This window comes from Ceratotherium simum, chromosome 4, assembly GCF_057802395.1.
Source record: "Ceratotherium simum simum isolate JZ-2026a chromosome 4, ASM5780239v1, whole genome shotgun sequence".
Taxonomy (NCBI): domain Eukaryota; kingdom Metazoa; phylum Chordata; class Mammalia; order Perissodactyla; family Rhinocerotidae; genus Ceratotherium; species Ceratotherium simum.
In genome coordinates, this window is record NC_141903.1 from 57,668,859 (window position 1) to 57,688,796 (window position 19,938).

At 37.5% G+C, this 19,938-nt stretch overlaps 1 protein-coding gene across 1 annotated transcript in view; it reads right to left on the reverse strand.

The window, feature by feature from the left end:
- Positions 1-2,120: 2,120 nt before the first annotated feature.
- Positions 2,121-19,938, reverse strand: part of KCNN2 (potassium calcium-activated channel subfamily N member 2) — a 142,909-nt gene continuing 125,091 nt past the window's right edge. Inside the window, exons 6-8 of the mRNA XM_004420303.3 lie at positions 11,753-11,880; positions 5,437-5,506; positions 2,121-2,724 (exon numbers count right to left, since the gene is read on the reverse strand). Of these exons, the coding sequence (XP_004420360.2) occupies positions 2,437-2,724; positions 5,437-5,506; positions 11,753-11,880 (486 nt within the window). The 3' untranslated portion in view covers positions 2,121-2,436. The remainder of the gene's footprint in view (positions 2,725-5,436; positions 5,507-11,752; positions 11,881-19,938) is intronic.

Sequence of the window (19,938 nt, forward strand, 5' to 3'; positions counted from 1 at the left end):
GCATATATCACCACAAAAGAGTAGTCATCTAAGGAGCCCTCAGAAGATTCTGCCTAATGTTCAAAGCCATGTGGGAGGAGACCTGGTAATGTTGGACAAAGTAGGGTTCATTCAACAAATCATTGACCACAATGTCTACGCAATGGTTGGTCCCCTCTTCCTCCTCTTTCAAATTGTGATTATTTGGTATTTTTTAAAATACAGAAACAAACGATCATACCCTTTTGTTGAATTGCTACCAGTCTTCATATACGTTGCGTGAAGAAACAGGAAAAGTAAGATTGATTTTAGCGGACTAAGGAATCACATCCTACATGAGCTGCAGTTAATCAGGAAGAGGATAATAAACACAAGGTAATGAAATCTAAATTAAAACGCACTTTCTGTTTTCTCTTCAACAAGAGAAGCAGTATATTATTCTTTCTCTAGTCTTCTAGTATTCTGGGATGGTGGTGCTAATTGATCAGTAAGATGATAATTAAACTTAATTACCTGCTATTCTGCCTTTTAGTCATAATAGAGGTAGAATAGACAAGAATTAACTGCATCAATTACCAGAACAAATTAATCATCTTTTCAAAATTTCTCTCATTCTTACATCCAATGTTTATACCAAATACTTGATATATTCTTGTGTGTAAGCTAGAATACCTAAAAGAAAATTTTAATTTCACCCATGAAATAGAAATCCTGATGAAGTAGCATTTTGAAGTTCCTTTAACTCAGCAGTATGTTCCCATAAACAGTGCCCTAATCATTCTTCTTTCACTTAATATTAGAAGACTTTCCAGGCCTTGTCCTCATCCTATACAGACATAGATAAGATGTGTGAATAAGCTTTATTTTCAGCCACTTTGGTTGGGTAATAAATGGTAAGTGATTCTTACGCAGTCTAAAGGAATCACACTCTGATGTCTTTATCTTTTTCTCGATGTCTTTATCTTAAATGGAAATGTTTGATTTTTGCATCAATTATGGAGAATAGTTATGAAAGTGATTTATTCACTGAACTATGGAAGATGATGAAATATATCACTCTAGTTTTGTGTTAAAGAAGAAAAATACCTGGTATGCTAGCAACTTGCAATGTGGTAGACACCAAAGGGTATGGTACAAAACAAAGAGGAAGAGGGCAAAAGCAGATTTCTCTGACAATGGAGGAGTAATTTCTAGGTTTAGGCCAATCCAAGCAGGCTGATTTAAGAGTTGTCAAAATGAAGCCTTATTTTTATCACGTGTCACTGCTACCACTGCAGATCAGCTCTTTGTCTTGACTCTGGAGACCACCACCATGTGAGGAATTCCATTCTGCTACCACCTCAAGGTGGTTCTTCTAAAGCCAGTGGATTCTTAGAGTAAATCTGGAAAGAGATGTGTCTGTAGCACTAACTACCCAGTTCCCTTGCACAGAAACTGACCGTAACCACCCATAAAACAAGTGTGATAAAACTCACGAAATTTACTAGATGCTGTTTACTTCCTTGTACCAAATATGTAAATACAGACCAAGAGGGGACCATTTGCTAGGTGATATATGACATATTAAGAGATACTCATTTATGTTCATTATGCTGTTAGGCGCTATGCCAACACATGTATATGTGAACACGCTTCTGTAGAAGCCAAACATTTAGAGGAGTGCATCATGGGCCCCTCATAATAAATGAATATATGGGAGAGATGAAATAACTAGTTTAAACCTAAAATTCTACAACATCAGTTCACAGACAATAGTGTACCCTGATACTTTCTTCAAGTAAATTGGCAGGTAAACTGAGAAAATAATTCTTGAAAGCATCTGTGCCCTTAGTTTATACATAAGTAAGTTTTGATGTGACAGCCTCACTTTCCACATAATTTGGAAACAACCTGAATTAGAAATGAGATGCTGTAAACTCAGAAAGAATAGTAAGCTGGTAGGGTCAAATGATTGTGACTATAATATTTCATAATGAGGGAAAATCTTAGTGAATAGGGTATGGAGTAATTGAAAGTCTTCTTCTAACCGGCCAAACTTTTGAAAATCGAAGTTATCAACATGCATCAGATGATCAGTTATTTTACCTTCAAAATAATGTGAGAAGTGAACCTTAGAAATGTCAAGTGACCAAACAAGTATGTGCAGAAATTAACTTTTTTTATTATATATCATATAATGTAGTAGTAAAGTTTGTTTGAAGTGCATGAATAAAAAGTTAGTGAAATTACAGGAGGAACAATCTATATAGCAATAATAGGTGCATTCCCTGTGCATCTGAAAGAAAAAAAAAAAGAGTTTTCACTCATTTTGGCCTAAAACTTAGTGTTCAGGTTCCCAGGATTCTGACATCAGAACCCGGATAACGCTGATTAGAACCATAGGGGCTTTACAATAAAAGCTAAAATATTGACCATATGATGGCAAAAAGTCTTATTTTGTGGTTAACTGATTCTCTTCTAGCTACTCTCTGATGAAGTTGGTGGCGCTGTAGAGGAGGACCGCCGCCTCCTGGACGAGGACCGGGACCGCTCAGCGTTGTAGGTGACATGCTTGTCATAGTTCTCCATCTGAGCCTCAATGAAATCTCTCTGCTGCTGCCTGATGGTCTGGCTTATGAGCCCAGGGAGGGCGTGGATGCTACCAATCAAAGTCTCTAATTTTGTTTCCAAGGTAACAATCCTCTTCTCGAAGTCTTCACTCCTTTCATTTAAGTCGGAAATCATGTCATACATGATGTTCTGGGTCTGGAAAAGAGGGTTGAGAGGAATAGAGTAACAAAGAACTGAGGCTTAATTACACTTGCCCTGGAAGCAAACTGTCAACTCTCCAAGTTTGAGGGCTGGTCTTCTTTTGGTGACATACAATGCAACAGGGCATCAGCTAACTGAATACTTATTTTGCAAAGCAAATTTAGTATGTCTGTTCAATGCCAGGATTTAGAAATGCAACATCTTAGGCATTAGTTTGACGCAGTTGCAGAAAATGTTGTGCAGGTACTGCTGATGGTACACCCAATGATTTTAGGTGGTGTGTAGATACACAAACATATTTTAATATTTATGTATATATTTTAATGGTTGTTACAAAAGTTAGCACATCAAATTCATTTTGCAACATGTAATATTAATTAGGGCCAGGCTAATTTTAAAAAACAAGCAGATTTAAAGAACAATAAGAGTACAGACGGTATTAGGATGTAGCAGAAATTTTGAGGGTGGAATATGAATGAAGTTTAGGACAAATTGATTTGATCAAGTAATCTAGTAACTTAAAGAAATAAAGAATTTCTAAATATCTTTTGCTGTCCTATGTTACAAATTATATCTTCTCCATTGGGTCAAATAGCATGTTCACAGATAACCATTGAGAGAATAAAATTCAGGAGAGATACTGAACTTACCAGTCTACCTTGTTGGCTATGGCTTAACCAGAGCTAAGTGGTTTGAAACAGGAAAACGTTTTTGCTGTCCTAGCGAATCTTGTAATTGATTGTCTTGATCAGAGGGTATTCATAACTCTGACTCCTGGTTATATTTCCGGAAGTAGCCCAGAGACAATGTGAGAGGACCATGGGGCTGATCAACTCAGAGCCAGAGAGGGAAGACAGTGGTCAAGAAGGGAAGGATGGGGAAGTTAACCTCAGCAGCCTTTCCCAAGTCTCAGACTCCTTCATCTGAGCCAAGCCTCCTTCTCTCTCATTTCCCTCTATAATATGTGCTTTCACCTTGCTTAGCAAGAGCTTAATGATGATAAATGCACTGATTAAATAAGGGAGTTACTATTCAGAACACAAGCACCTACTTTGAGTTTGGCCATGGAGACAGAGCACGTTAACTTTATTTTTACTACCTAGTCTTGAGACTATGTGAGCAATATCCATTCATTCAGAAAATACTGAACCCTTATGGCATGGAGACTCCTGCAGTCATAATAATAAGCATGGCACTAAAGAAAGAATTAGAAAGAAACAGCATCTTGCCTCATAGATATACTCTTGAAGTAAAATTATATATATTATTATATGTATTATATAGAGTAAAATGATATATCTTGTATATATATTATTTCCAAGTGGTCTGTTTTATTTTTTCATAAAAATACCCAATTTCTGGGCCGGCCCTGTGGCTTGGTGGTTAAGTGCGCGCGCTGCAATGCTGGTGGCCTGGGTTCGGATCCCGGGTGCGCATCGAGGCACCACTTCTCCGTCCATCCTGAGGCCGAGTCCCACATACAACAACTAGAAGGATGTGCAGCTATGACATACAACTATCTACTGGGGCTTTGGGGGGAAAAAATAAAATAAATAAAATCTTTAAAAAAAAAAAAAAAAAATACCCAATTTCTTTTATCATTTGACCTAGGAGTGATGTAAGAGCCTGCCCCATCTTTGTTCATGACATTCAAGCCTCATATATGTGTGCTGTCCAGCTTAAATGTATGCTATATGGTCTCCTAGGGGTAAGTTGTTAAATACTTCACTTATCATCTTCTATTTAGATCAAATATTCATCTTCAATATATTTATATAGTATGTGTTATTGATATGCATTAAAATGAATATAATTTAGTTATGTTATTTCATGAGACTAAGACAAATAGGTGTAATTTTTATAGATTATACTGGAAGCTTTATAAACGATATAGCTGATTTATCAATCTGACAACAGAATGTACAGGTTCGACTGAGAGTTGCCTTTTTCAAAGCATTTGTGTTAAAAGCCTGAACACTTACATAAATGCTATTCTAATAACTCCCTTCAAATTAGCTCAGAAAAATTCGGTATTGTCATTGTTGGCAAATACTCATATTTTGAAAGTGGAGTTTACTTGAGAGGAACAACCAAAAATCAAGCAGATAGATCTTACAAATGTGATAGAAGAATCTGGGGACTATTATGGTACTTTTTAAAAAGTGGTATGATTTTTAAATAATGAAATGGAGAAAGAATCATAAATTATAAAAAGTGATTACTTTTTTTTTGAAAGACAACTTTCATTTTGATGTAATTTTTTTATATTTTTTTAAAATTTTAACTTTATATTCTTCTGAGTTTGCTTAAAGTATATAAAAAATAATTTTATTGATGAGTCCTATTTAGCCCTGAACCTTATAGCAAATCCAGGATGTAGTTCTGCACTGACAGGGATGAGACTGAACTACAAATAAGAATCCCAAAGGTGTTGTTGCATATTCCACTTATGTTTCTTACTGTACTTCCAAATGAATTCAAGTAGGAAAGCTTTTAGAATGGAGCTGAATAACATACATAGGGAAAGAGCATATTAAGTAAGAGTTTTAGAAAAATTCTTTTAAGTGGGCCATCATTTTAGGGCTGTTTGTTGGTTTGATTTGTTAAATAAATTTGGGGGGGGACCTCCTCCCGAAGCATGATTAGTTATTGTGTAGTGGTTAATTCCAACAGACACCATCACGAGGGCTGAGACCCCAAGCTTACCTTTGCCAGGTCCACCAAGGTATTTGCTTGGTCATTCAGTTTCCTCTGCTCCATTTTTACACTTCTTAATCTAAAAGACAGAATCTGAAGTCAGAAAGGTTCCTTTCTTTCTACGGCTATCATATGCCTTCCAAAGAGCATGCACAAAATTGACAAGAGCAAATAACTGCATGGATAATGTCTTGAACATTTGGGATAAAGTCCAAACTGGTTATGTGTCTGGTACAATGAGAAGCATGCTTCCCCAACACCGCAACAAGGAAAGGAGAGAGAGTAAGAGGTGAGGTGTCCTGAGGACAACTATTTACCAGGTCGTTAAAGTTGGATTGAGAAAGGCTCATAAGGATTTAACCATATGAGAAAAGCCAAAACATTCCTTAAAGCCCCAGTATCGTGACAAATAGACATAGGAAGAAATATGCAAAGCAACTGGAATTTCAACAATGTTGGAGCAGCGAACACCTTCCTATGCCTACATGACTAGATACAGGTATTAGCCCTGTTTAGTCTGAAATGGATTGGGTTAGGTATTTGAACCTGATGAAACACAGTGATAAGTGAGATTCTTAATAGCAAAAATAAAACTTTTATTCAACCAGCAGCAAGATAACTCAAAACACATAATTCTCTTATTCTTCCCTGTATTTCACTTGACTTTTACCTTAAACTGCCAATGAATTTGAAGGGAAGCCAGACCATTTTCTTGGGAGAATTTCCCTTAATTTTTATTGTAGATAAAAGTCAGAGGACAATTAAAGTGACTGACAGATGAGATCTCTACTTGTAAACTTTCTTGCAAGTATCGTTGCATATATCTGATTAATAGTCAAAAATCTTTGCATCAAAAATCTTTCTGAATGAGAACTCTTACTATTCCTTATTTACTGTAATATTTCAACAAATATTTATTCAGGGCTTACTATGTACCAAGAAATTAAGATTTTCCAACAAGAGAAAAGTGGTTTATTGCTCTTTAAGCCAACAATTCAAAGCCATGCTCCAAAAAAGAAGCAGGTCTCTCTGAGCTACTTAGTGAAAAAGAAAAAAAGAAATCCCTGCTAACCTTATTACGATGAGTCATTTTACAAAGTACAGTGTTAATGCTGGAGAGGGTACTCTTTATTATTTTCCAATTTAAATTAAAGGTAATTACATAGAAAGGATAAAAAATTCACAGGGCAAGATTTTACTGCCAGGGAGATTTTTGTAACAAATGTTCACACTGCTCAGTGATTTTGTTCTGAAATGAGGATATCCAATATGTCACCAAATCTGCTCTACAGCGAAGATATAGTTCCTTCTGCCAGTAAGAGTTTAACTGACACCTGCCTACAACACGATCGTTAACAATCTAACACAGGGTAAGGTTATAACTTGTCATTGTGACTATATGTTTCTCTATTAGAACACTTGGAACTAAGTTAATTGGCTTTTATGCTATTACAGAGATGGAATATGTTTTAGTCTAAAAGACACTTACAAACATATATTTAAATCTAATATGTTGATGAAGAATGTTTCTCTAAGTACTTGCAAGGGTTACAATTCTTGATGTGTGCCTAAGAAGCCAAAAAAAAAAAAAAAAAAACCACCAAAAACTTGAAACACGAGTGGGTCATTACAGAGAAATGTACTAGAGAGAACAATCGTTTCTTCATGTATGAAATGAAGTGGGTTAGATTAGGACAGTGTTTCTGAAGTGCTGGATGTATAGCAACAGAGGTGTTCTAGATGATGAAGTGATACTCAAACAAGACATGAAACAATACTAAAACAGACGGAGAGACAGTTATTCCCTTTAACTCTCTTTCAATTCTTGATTATTACAAGAAAAATGTCTCAGGCTCATCCTATCCTGTTTTCATCTCCTAACACCTGGGAGCAGGATCTCAGCTCAGAGCTTTCTGCAGGAGACAGCCTGTGGCTAGACTTCAATACCAGTGTTTCAATTATCAATCCACATTACCTTTACCTCTCTTTGCTGGGAGTGTTTTTTTTTTAATCCATTTATGATAAGGATTTCTAAGCAGTTTTCTTTTCAAATTTAAGTAAGTAATAGTATAGTTGGTACAGGAATGACTGAAGTTTGGGAACACCAGATCAGGAGCCTCCAGCAACTTGTATGTACAGAGAAAGTCCTGAACAAGTCCGGTAGAAGGGCCCGTGCTGGTTCCTTAGCCGAGGTGGGTACTTCATCTTCCAAACCATGGAGCCTAATCTACTGCTCTTGGATTCCTATATTATGTTTCTGACAGTAGAATGTTGCCCATTTTATTTTCTCCTAATCTGGAAAGCTGACATAAAGCAGTCCTATTTGATTGGAATTCCTTTAGCTCTTGCATTGTTGATTCTTAGACTGCCTGTAATGTAGGAGAACTGGTAGAAAAAGCCTACTTAAGCTGCAGCTGCCAGAATAAAAGGTAACATGCAGATGTCTATTTTACTTTTTTCTCCCCAAAAAAGAAGAATAAGAAACATATGTTGATTTCTTCCTTGTGAACTTCACTTATCACAGGAAAAGATCATGATTTCGGATCACATTTCCATAGCAGCAATCAGACTACCAAAATTCACAAATAAAGGATCTGCTTGGGTGCATGCAGCCGGTATCAAATTCTGCAAATGTTGACAAGAGCGGCTCACACAACTTACTTCCGAGCTCTATTTTCATTTTGTTGAAATAAAAAGACAAAACAAAAGAAAAGAAACTGTAAAATATTCTGGAACAAAATAACACAGTGTGGTGTTTGGTTGTGCACAGGGGGCTCGATTCATTAGCTGGAAGCTCCTATTAAGATTCTGCAGGATTTCGGCATATTGATCAAAGAGAAACACTATTCAATTATATTATCATTTTTCTTCATTGCTACTGTACTTCCCCACCTGAAAGGACATAGCTTCCTCCAGAACTAGAGTTCAGAAGGAAGAACTTGTATAAAGTTATCTTGGCCTCTTTGATATATGATGTTCAAATAAACAATAGGAAATATTTTTGCCTAATATGAATGTGATATGGTTAAAAGGACAATATTCTAAACTATGGGATTATCATTTTTTTGGTTTTTTTAGATAGGGTACATCCTTTCTGAGTTGGGGCTAATTAGAAGCCTGGCTTTCTGAAAGGTGGGTAATATAACACTCTATGTTATAGAAATTCTGTTTTTTGGATTTCTTGGCTCTGAGACAAGTTCATGTTGATTGATGAGTCTACAGTTGAGATAGCAGGATGAAAAACTTTAAAGTTAAAGCTAATATCAGAAAAAGTGTTAAAGTTATAGAAACAATGGTTCATAGCACTAACTGACGATACAAAAGGACAGATAGATTACTCAAAAGAGGACACGAGCCCGGAGAGGTAGGCATCCATCAGAGGCTAGAGAGGTCATGTGTTGGGGAAAGAGGCTATGAAGCTTGGAAAAGAGAAAGAGAGTTGAGATAGAGGGGGCTGATAGAAGGGGAGAGAGCGCTACTGAACAAGCTCTCAGGACAAATCAGGGAACAGGAGAGGCCAGGAGAGCTCTATCAAATGAACCTCTAAATTTTTCCTCAACTAGAGAGGTCTGATTTCACCCTGCGCTGACAGACAAGGCTGATGGTCTCCCTGTGTCTCAACAGTGGGCAAGGAAGGCCTTGCCCTTAGGAATCGAGCCCAATGCGCTTTCCTTTACGACTTCACTCCCTGAGTTAAAATGAAAGATAATTATGCATGATTAGAATAATCTAGCCAAACCCAGTCCACATAAATACTCAGTTGTACTTTTTCACAAAGTATAAGTACCCTCCCACCTCAAAGGAAACCCAGTAACTCCAAGAGTAATTTACAAAACACTTCAGAACATTTTTGAGTTGCTTGAAGCTCATCTACATTACAAGTACACTTTGCTACAGAAGAAACAGAAGAGAAATGTTTGAAAGAAGCAGAAGAATCACAAGTGGTTTCTTCCATTACTCTATCCAAAAGCGGCATGCTGAAAGACTCAGGTAACCTACACCACAAACCCCTTAGGATAGGTCAATACGCTTTGTGGCAATTTGCCAACTGCTTAGGGACAGTTTTGAAACTTGATATCCCTAAAGCTTTTTTTTAATCATTTTATTATAAAAATTTTCCAACCTACAGCAAATTTGAAAAATTTTACAGTGAACACCCCTAAGTTGTCCCTCAAGTGTTTGTCCCCCAAAGTATTCAGAACTTAAGAGGTCTATGACGAGCTATATAAATATAAATATATAAATACCCACCACTTACAAATGGCTAGAGAATTATATTACAAAAACTGTCAAAGCATTTTTTTCATTATATGAAAATTTATCAATCGCATCAAAGGCAAATCATATTTCCTTATATATTGAACAGGTAGATTACACTGACAGAAAGGGACACAAACACCATCCTGGAGGAAATAGGATGTGTGGTTGCTGGACAGATGGACTGACCTCACTCACTTCCACGCCATCTCACACCCTTCACCCCCTTGGACACCATACCTTCTCACACCCACAAAGGTAAGTTTTCTTTTTAATATACTGAACAATATAGGTTAGTATTGAAACATTAAAAGTACAAAGAATGATTTATCCACAGTATACAGTGTATTACTCTTGTCTGAATGTTGGGGTTACTATGTTGTACAGTTTCGGGGGTGTAGGAATGACCACTCTGCCAGGAGAGTTGTGCCAGGTGACCCTTGAGGAGGAGGCCTGTCCTCAGACAGGCCTGAGGAAAGCAGAGGTGATGGCCCAGCATCTCTCAGGGGACTCACTCTCTTAGGTCTAAACTTCAAGGGATCGAGGCCGGTGCTCCCAGGTGGTGGTACTTGGTTAAAAAGGCAGCTGTGAGCTCCAGGGATGAAGCGCCCTCCTGTGAGCCAAATCTAATACCATGTTCCTCTCTGCGTTTTTCCTTTTTACTCTTTCCCCGACTTCGAAAGAGTATTATCTTAAAATTCTAGCCTTATTTTTTCCTTACAGTGGGGTAAAAAGCATAGTTATGTATCCAGTCAAGTCACAGAGCTAAAGGAGAAAGGATGTCACTTTGGTGTTCGTGGCAGCAAGGGGAAGAGCGTGAGTGAACAGCCGTGAGCAGCAACGAGGACGGGCGGCTCTGCCATGTGTGCAGAGGCCGCCTCTATTTTAGATCTCAGAGGACCTGGATTTTATTTTCATTAAGGAAGGTAGCAATTTCTATAGAAGCAGATATGTGTCCATAATCATAGACATATTCCACATTTTCAGTGATACCTATTTATAAAGGGCAGTTGGATGGACAAGTGAAAGAGGAGAAGATGAATGCTTAGTGATTTCCCACAGAAGGTTAGTGTAATATATTACAAAGGAATTGCCTAAATATGTGAAATAAAAACTCTACCCTCAGAGCTTTCTTGTCTGCTGTGCTAGTTAGCTCCGAGAAGACACATCTCACTGCATAATCAAGAGACCTAGTATTTACCCACCTTTCCATGATTACCCTGGTAGGTTGCATGAGAAAAGCCACTTTTCTGACCCACAAATGTGATGTGTCTGCTCTTCCCCATACATAAATGGCCTTACGTTAAGAGCAAGGCTGCATGGCATCATAATTGACACCCACAGAAATGTACTTATCGTCAGGATGCTGCCTGCTGGGGGAAGAAAGACCTGGTGCTTTCAAATTATCACTGAAACTTACTAGAGAGAGATTTGTACTTTAAAAGTCCATGATAGTTGTATAACAATGAAATGGCATGAAAGACTTAAACAAACTGAATAATGGTGGTCTGGATAGTCAGAATAATGATAAGAGTGCAAGGTCTATAGGAACTATAAAATCTATAATGAACATGTAGCATATAGAAAATCTCCCAAGTCCTTATTAAAAACTAATTAAAAAATTCAAGTATTAAGTCAATTGTATGTGCTACCTTTACATAAAGATGCTTGGCAGTATGTTAGAAAAATCCAGATAGATCATAAAATGTTAAATTTTTTTCAAGATTTTGCAGTAGATACAAACTAAACATTTTACAGCAAACTATATAAATAAATAAATACAATTTTAATTGAAATTATTGCTTCTAAAGAGAGAAACTGAGAAGACATTGTAATTAATATATTAAATGATTATTCTCCCACTAATAAATGATTTTTAATCATAAAAAGAACTGAAAATTTTTCTCAGGATTTCATTTATGGAATTATTAAATTGCCAGATAGTGTCTTCTGGGAACAAACATGACAATGTTTTCTTTTTTCCTCCCTCATAAAAGAAGAATAACCAAGTATGAGAATTAAAACCCAGAGATACAAAAGCAGAATGACAGTGAAAAATGGTACTTACTGATGAATAGCTTGCAAGAATTTTCGTTGATGTTTTCTTACTTTTGCATGATCTATCTTTTTTACTAGCTTTGTATTTTTGTAAATTAGCCATGTTTCCCTGAGTACATTGGCAGCTGCGTTTTTCACCTGTTACGAAAACAAACAAACAAAAAAAGCAGTTGATAAATTCCAGAGCAGAATCCTTTGCAACTTGGCTGGGGGTCATATTCTTCATCCCAAGGATCATAGTAACCTCTAGTTCTGTTTAGTAATTATTTCTCAAAAAATTACTTTTATCTGTGCCTTTTTAAAAGCAGGTGTATCTGCCTAGGAACACCACTTAAATTGAAATATTAGGGAGCTACTGATATCTTTCTGAGCTAAACTCTACCCCATCAGGAACCTTTTCATTTGACCACTTTTTTTTTTTAAATCAAGAGATGCTGATTTCTCCACCTTGTATTGCAATTGTTCTCCCCATGTTCTTCATTTCCCTGGAGAAAGGCAAAATGCCAAAAGGCCAAGGTTAATCTTCTCCTTTGTAAGCTTTCTCGGCATTTCTGGCTGTGCACTACAGGAAGGGCATGTTTCCACTGCTGAATGGACAAGAAGACCCAGTCCTCTAGCCTCCCAGAGTGACTTGGCCAATTGTATGCTTGTTAGCACACTTAACTGACAGAAATCTATGTTGTCGCGATTTTGTTGGTAATTTAAATATATGGCACTTTAGATGGATGGGACAAACCTAAAGCATGAAAGCTTTACAGTAACACTGCCAAGACCCACTGCAGCTGACGGAAGGTGTGAATACTTCTTGGTGATTTTCAATCACTTCCTTTCTTGATTAATGTCTTCAAACATTCCTGGAAGCTGATAAAGGCTCAGCCAAGGACAGATTTTTCCTCTTCCTGGCGCACACTACAGGATCTGACGACCCAGAGCTTTTGCTCGGGCTTGTTGTTAGTTACTTATTCTAAGAAGTTGTTCTATTTAGTTCTTTTGAGTGATGGATCAAGGATGTTTCACAAAGAGAGCTGCAGGCTAGTGGGGGGCTGGGTGGAGGATGACAATTTTTTAAGAAAGGCAATGTGGTGAGGAAGATAGAACAATGAGCTGGGCTTGAGATACAGTTCTAAGTTCTTGACTTTGGACCAACAAAGTCAGGTCAAGGAGATTAGGTTGTAGGACTTTAGTTTTCTCTAACATAGGTTAGAGAGAATTATTATTAAAGTTTTGTTCAGCCCTTAGATTTATAATAAGGAAGAATCTTAGAATTACACTAAAACTATGGGTCCAAGTATGTATGTATATTTTTTCACGTTAGCAAAGAAAGCATCAGGTTTTGTGGCTGATGGTGAATCCTTTTTCACAGTACTGAAAAGTTTTCTTTTTGAGTGAAATTGTATTGCTTGAACCCATTTTAGGAAAATAACTCATTTCTTAAAACTGCTTTTAGGAGTGTCTTTGGTTTATAATGCACTTCCTCTGGATATTCATTAGACTCTGCACAGAGACCATTCACAGACCAACAGAAAAATGACTGAAATGTTAGATGCTGAGCACCAGCAGTGCGTAGAAGTCATATCACTATCATCCGTAGTGAAGTTAAAAGGTGTTTCAATTAATTCTTGGCTCTTCATTCTTATGGAAACATTTCTCTTCTTCACAGAGGTAGGAGTCACCTTTCAGAAGGCTTTTCCATCTGGCCCTTACGTCCTTTTCAGAGGTAAGGAAATAGATGTAGCATAAGTTGCTGAGGTTTGAGGACCTTGCATTTAAAGAGAGGAGTGGGAAGTGACTGGCCAGCACTGCTGGGGTTGGGATCGGCCCTTCCCTGCTAGGAAGCAGAAGGGCCGGTTAATGGAGGTCTCAGCTCTCTGAGAAGCTGTAGCTGCCTGGAAGACCCTAAGGGCCCTGGTGGATGCCCCACCCTGATTCTATCAGCCCAAGACACAGATGAGGAACCTAGACCCAGACTGATGAGGAAGCTAGAAAACTGGGCGAAAACTGAGTAAAAACTGACATGACAGGAACATAGCAGTTGAACATAGTAATGTTTGGATTAGAACATAGTTGTTGATCTTGGTTTGGGTTCCCATCCATAAATAGCAAATGCCAAATTACTGAAGTCTATAAACTTTTAAGAAAGTGATTCAAAGCTTGTCCTCAATGTATTTTAAAGGATTCTTCCTCTTTGGGATGGTAAGGGAATGTCTGAAGGGGAGAACCTCAGTTTCAGAGTTCAGTGAGGTGGGTGATGCTCCCCCCACCATGTCCCCAGCCTTATGTTGTAGGATGTGTATTCACTAAACACACGTTTTAGTTGACAAGCTGAAAATGAAAATGACTCCTCATCTGAAAATGAAATCCCTACAGCTGCTTTTAAAAACTGTAAAATATATGCATTAATGTTGAAACATCCCCTTTCTAACTCCCTAATAGGTTTTCAAACACAGGAATAAAACTCTTAAAGCATCATATTTAACTGCCACTTTTCAAAATAGCAGCCACAAAACAGTACATCCTAGAATAGAAAAACCTAGCCTCTACCTAATGATCAGATGTGTTTCTAATAGTAGGTTTTTCCCATCCCTCATAGGGTTGAAAGAGAACAGAGGACAGGGAGAAGACAGGGTGGAAAGCACCTACTGAGTGTTTTACAGGTGTGAGCAATGGGGAATTGTTACATGAAAGTGATATGCAAACTACAGGAAAAATGGGGAGAGGAGAAGCAGCTCTATGCATTCGTGATCATTGAGATGAAAGGGAAGTTGATTTGGAAGAAGTTTCCTTGGTGTTCGTAGTTAAGAATCCTGCCCTAAAATCATAACAGTGTAACCCTGGAGCCCCCACCACCCTTCCCAGGGCGTTTACAAACTCTTAGAGGGCAGGGGTTCATGTCACTCATCTTTGCGTCTCCCTAGCTCAGTGCCTTGGGCATAGCTGGTACTAAATAAATGTCTATGGTGTTGAATTTGGCACCATAGTATATATAATTTGCATCATAAACACTTCTAATTGTGAAGCACAGATGCGTATTTATCAACCAAAGGAGCCTCTTGAGAAGAAGGGTATACAGGTTAAGAAGAAGAGATATAGGGTCTAAATGGGTCAGTACATTTCCATTTATTAATTCAACAAATTTATTGAGTCTCTGCCACATGCTAGATACTGTGATAGTTGGTATAAAGGATTTACAGAAATCCCTCAAAAATTTAGTAGCTGTAATAATTCTAGTGCCAATTAATGGGCCAACACTACTATGAAATATAACGTATTTCCTATACTTCAAAAAAATAAGGGAAGTGAGAGGAAAGTCCTTCCTTAACAGGAAGCTCCCCCTCATCTCTCCATTGCCCCCACCCCCAAACACACAGGGAAAAAGGAAAATAAGATTTGCTGTACGTCACTCATGCTCAACTCTCATTCAAATCTTTTATCAGAAAATTTTTGAAAAGCATATTAATAATCAGATATTTTAATAATAATTTGAGAAAACAAAAGTCCCAAAAGCAATTTATAAAAGTAATAGTACTCATTCAGATGCCTTAAATCTTTTTCATAGGTACAAAGGACATGATATGTTATACTGCTGACTCATAGGTAATTATAAAATATTAAAGCCATAGGCAATAAAATAAATTTTTAAGTGTAACAATACTTTATAAACCACAAAAGCACTTAAAGCATATTGACTTTTAACTGAAAAGTTGCTTTGTTCAACTCTATATGATACATGTAATTAGAGCATTGTTTAAAAGGCTACTTTGTTTAGTTTTCCTTTGCTTTTTACTACTTTGATTCTTCTTTTTCAACTTTGTTTTTCTTCCTCTTGCCTCTCCCTTCAGAGGCTTTTTTTTTGTGAGGAAGAGCAGCCCACAGTTAACATCTGATGCCAATCCTCCTCTTTTTTTTTTTTTTTTTGCTGAGGAAGACTGGCCCTGGGCTAACATCCGTACCCATCTTCCTCTACTTTATATGGGACGCCACCACCGCATGGCTTAACAAGTGGTGTGTCGGTGCGCGCTCGGGATCCGAACTGGCAAACCCCGGGCAACCGCAGCGGAGCGGAGGCACTTAACCGCTTGTGCCACAGGGCGGCCCCCTTCAGAGGCTTTTTTTAGTGCAGTATTTCCATTCTTCCCAAATTTGGGGGAAAGAACACAATCCCTCACTTAAGCAGGAGAGTTTCTTGCCTCTCATTCTGACAGCTATGGTAAAACGTTGCCACATATGCTGTGGGTGATGCCCCTAGGATGCCCGGGACAAACGCAGACAAGGGGAGGAAGCCCGAGCACCAGGGCGCCACGTGCTCTCAGCCGCCCCCGCACCAGCAGCTATGGATATGCTCCGGGTTCCAACCTCTCTTGCTAGCTACACAGTTTTCCTTTAGATCAGGTGCCCGGGGCTGGGTGGCTGCTGTGGCTGTGGAACAGGGCAAGGCCAAGGGATCCATTCCTTTTGTGTTTTAACTCACTGAGCTAGTAGCAAAGCACAACGTAAAAGCTAAAATAGAGTAAATCATCTAGAGTTTCTGTTCACTTGTTAAGAGACATGCAAGAAACAAAGTTATATAACTGCATAATAGTGTTCTTATTACGAATCTTATTGAGAATTCTTACCAGGATTAATACGTATAATTATCCTTTGTGGTACATCTACCTACTTTAAAAATTATGTCTAGGTTCTGGAATTGCTTGTTTTCAAGTTTCTTTCCAAAATGAAAGTATCCAGAGAGCCAAACTCCGCGATTTCCTCTTGGTTCAGGCCTCAATGAACGGTAATAATATTTCCAAAAGATATAGCATGGTAAACACAGTGCCTCTGTAAGGTGATAAACTGCAAATCTATTAAGCATAGCTGCTCGTGTGTTACTAAGCCCAGTGACAAGTTATTGCTATCATGCTTTCATTTTGAAATCATTAGATTATTCCATGTCTGTGGACCTATTGGCCATTTTTGAATTGCAGAATGTCATGTCAACTTTTGGAATTATATAGAACAATCTCTCTTAATGCTAGTGCACAATCAGTTGTGTGTTCTACTCTCAAACATAGTATTTTATGTGGTTAACGTAGTCATACAGAGATATGATTTCTGTATAAAATTGTTCCTCTGAAAACTTGTCCAAGGTGAATAATTTTTCATGGAAATTATTCAATTCAGTTAAGACACACAATGGAAGGCTTGGAAGGTTTCATTTTTTTCCTGGAAAAATAATCTATCATCTTTTATGTTCACACTGCTTTTTCTTTAGAGTGATATTAGGATTTCAGCATGTCTGTGACCATTACCCCTATTGACCATCAGAAAAAACTCTCTCTTTATGTAGTGTTTCAGAGGATAGCTGTATTTTTCTCTAGCAATAAACAGCACCCTTGGATTTGTATTTTTAATCTCTCATCTTAGTAACTATGCATGGTGTTTAGGTCTTTGTTTACTCTTGGTTATTCTCCAGAAATCATTCCTGAATTACCATTCAGTATTTTATATTTTTCTTTAAAAAGTTAAAATTATAAATGGGCCCATTTAGAAGTTCCATAAATAACCAAATGGAATCAATTCCAAGTAAATGACACTCATTAAGTTGATGACTTTGTATAAAATAATGCAGAGAGGACTATAAAAGGGCTATTATTTTCATATATGGTATTGACTACAATAATGGAATGAGTATCATAAACCAGAAATTTATGTTTGATTCTAATGCCATTTTAACATTTGTACCTCTACTTAGTGACATCTTGCCAGTAAAAATCGATCATTCAGCAAGCCTGCTGGAGTGTCTTTCTCGGATCTACAAGAGACTCTGGTGGCAAGAAATACTGCCAAGTAGCTACATTTTTAAGAAGTAGTAATGGGGTAATAGAATTAATAAAGCATCATAAGCATCATACAGAATGTAAATTTTGAAACTAAAATCATACTTCTTACTGAAAAAGCTTTCTACAAACAATCTGATTTATAATGCAACATTATTTATAGGGTGTTTATCTAAAGTATACAAGAACTTACAACAGAAAAGCTGTAACATCAGGAAACTTGGTCAGTTTGGGGAAATGAGTCCCATTCAAGAAAATCAAAGAAAGGTCATTGAGATCCTATATCTCGATCTTGGATCCCTAGTCCTTTAAAGGGGGCCCGGACTGGACTTTAGGGGGCTCATGAGCAACATGAGCGAGAATACGGTACATTTTTCTGCCAGGCAGAAAAGGACAGAGCTTTCATGTGATTTGCCCAAGGAACAGTACTTTAAAATTCTCTGAGTTCTGGAGTATCATATTCAAGCTCTTTATTCTCAGCAGTTAGCAGAGAACCCTGACTATATTAGGTACACAGTATATTTTTTGTTAAATGAATACATATTATTCCCAGTAAGAAGGAAATTATGATAAATTCAGTATACTCAAAGAATATCTGTTAAGAGAACTTGTCCCAGCCTCCAAATTCTTGGGGAATAACAAGCTAAAGCAGTGGTTCTCACTGTGGGTGATTTTCTCCCCTTTGGGGACATTTGGCAAGGTCTAGAGGCATTTTGGGTTGTCATAAGCGGGGGAGAGTGCTACTGGCATCTAGTGAGTAGAGACCAAGGATGCTGCTAAACATCCTACAAGGCACAAGAAAGTCCCGCATAACAAAGAATTATCTAGCCGAAAAGGTCAATAGTGCTGAGGTTGAGAGACTCTGAACTAAAGTAACTGAACCATAAAACCAACCAGGAATGTCTCCCAGATGAAACTAGGAGACCTCTGAGAATCTCACAAAAATCTTCATCAAAGGCAGTATTTAGCAATGTTATACCGTAGATTTTTAAATCAAAGCTCTTGTCTTTCTAACTCCTAAAATGTTCCAATAATTAGTATAGAGAATACCAATATCCTAAAGTAAATTTGAAGAAATTTCCTTAAAATAAATCTATATACCTGCTTATGAAACATGCGGAAATCTGCCTAAACATGCTAACTTGGTTTTCTTATTTGTGATTCTGTCACAATTTTTTCACTGCGATTTGCATGTACCTATATGGGCTATATGGTGTTTTAAAGTATTTTTCTGCCTAACATCTTAAGTGTGGTATTAACTTAATTCCTGTGAAAATTATAATGTATAATCATCATGATGAAATTATTTGGATTATAAAAGGGACTTGATGGAAGGCTTCTTTTTATATTGTACAGCTTCTGACTCTTAGACACAAATTGTCCAATATAGAACTCATCCAAACAAGCACTCAATGAGAGACACACAACACCTGCTACCACTCTGGATTAGATGCCGACAGTGATCTAATGTGCATGTATTTTTATTTCCTAGTGTATCTTGAAAGTGCCAAGAACCCCAACCCTCCATTCAGCTCCTCATTGACCTCTCTCCCTCCACTCTTTTCTGTAACATTTAGAAATGCTCACGAGTTTGGAGAGCGAATTCAGGAGTTGAAAGAAAATGAGAGAAAACTGCGTATAGCAGAAGACGTGCCAAAGAGGTAAATCCAGGCCGAAAGCATGGCGTCTGCAACTGAGCGGTTCTGATCCTCTAGAATTCATGTGGACCTACTAACTGCAATGAAGTCTCACAATAGTGTCTGACCGGTAAGACTTGGAAACATCAATTCCAATTGCCTTGCTAATTTCTAGTTCATAAATAGTACCTGTATAAATAAATATGTGCAATCTGGGACTCATCTATTAGGAAGTATTTACCAAATTAAATATGATTACTTTTATACAAACAACCAAAATCAAGAGTGAGTAAAAACAGTGAAAATTGGAACTCCGCTTGAAATCTCAATTGATTTTTTTATGGGTAAAGTTACTAAATGACAATGTATTTTGTTATTTCAGTGACAGCCTGATTGGATTCCATTTTGAGAAGTGGTTACATCGCAAGATGACTCTGCTATAAAATAATTTTTAGTTATTTTTGACCTTCTTATTTTGGTGTCTCAAGTGACTATGAAGAGAGGCTAAAAATCTTTTTCTTTTTACAGGACTTTCTCCCTTGATAAAATGACTTTGAGCCAGTTACCTAGCCTCTGCATCTTGGCTTCCATATTTGTAAAATGGGTATAATGCTAGCACTTCCCTCATCAAGTTGTTGTGAGAATGAAACAAGTCTACTCATGTGATATGCTCAGAGCAGTGGCTGGCACAGAGTGAGTGCTCTGTACACACTGTGATTACTGTTTTCTCCCAGGATGCTATACCA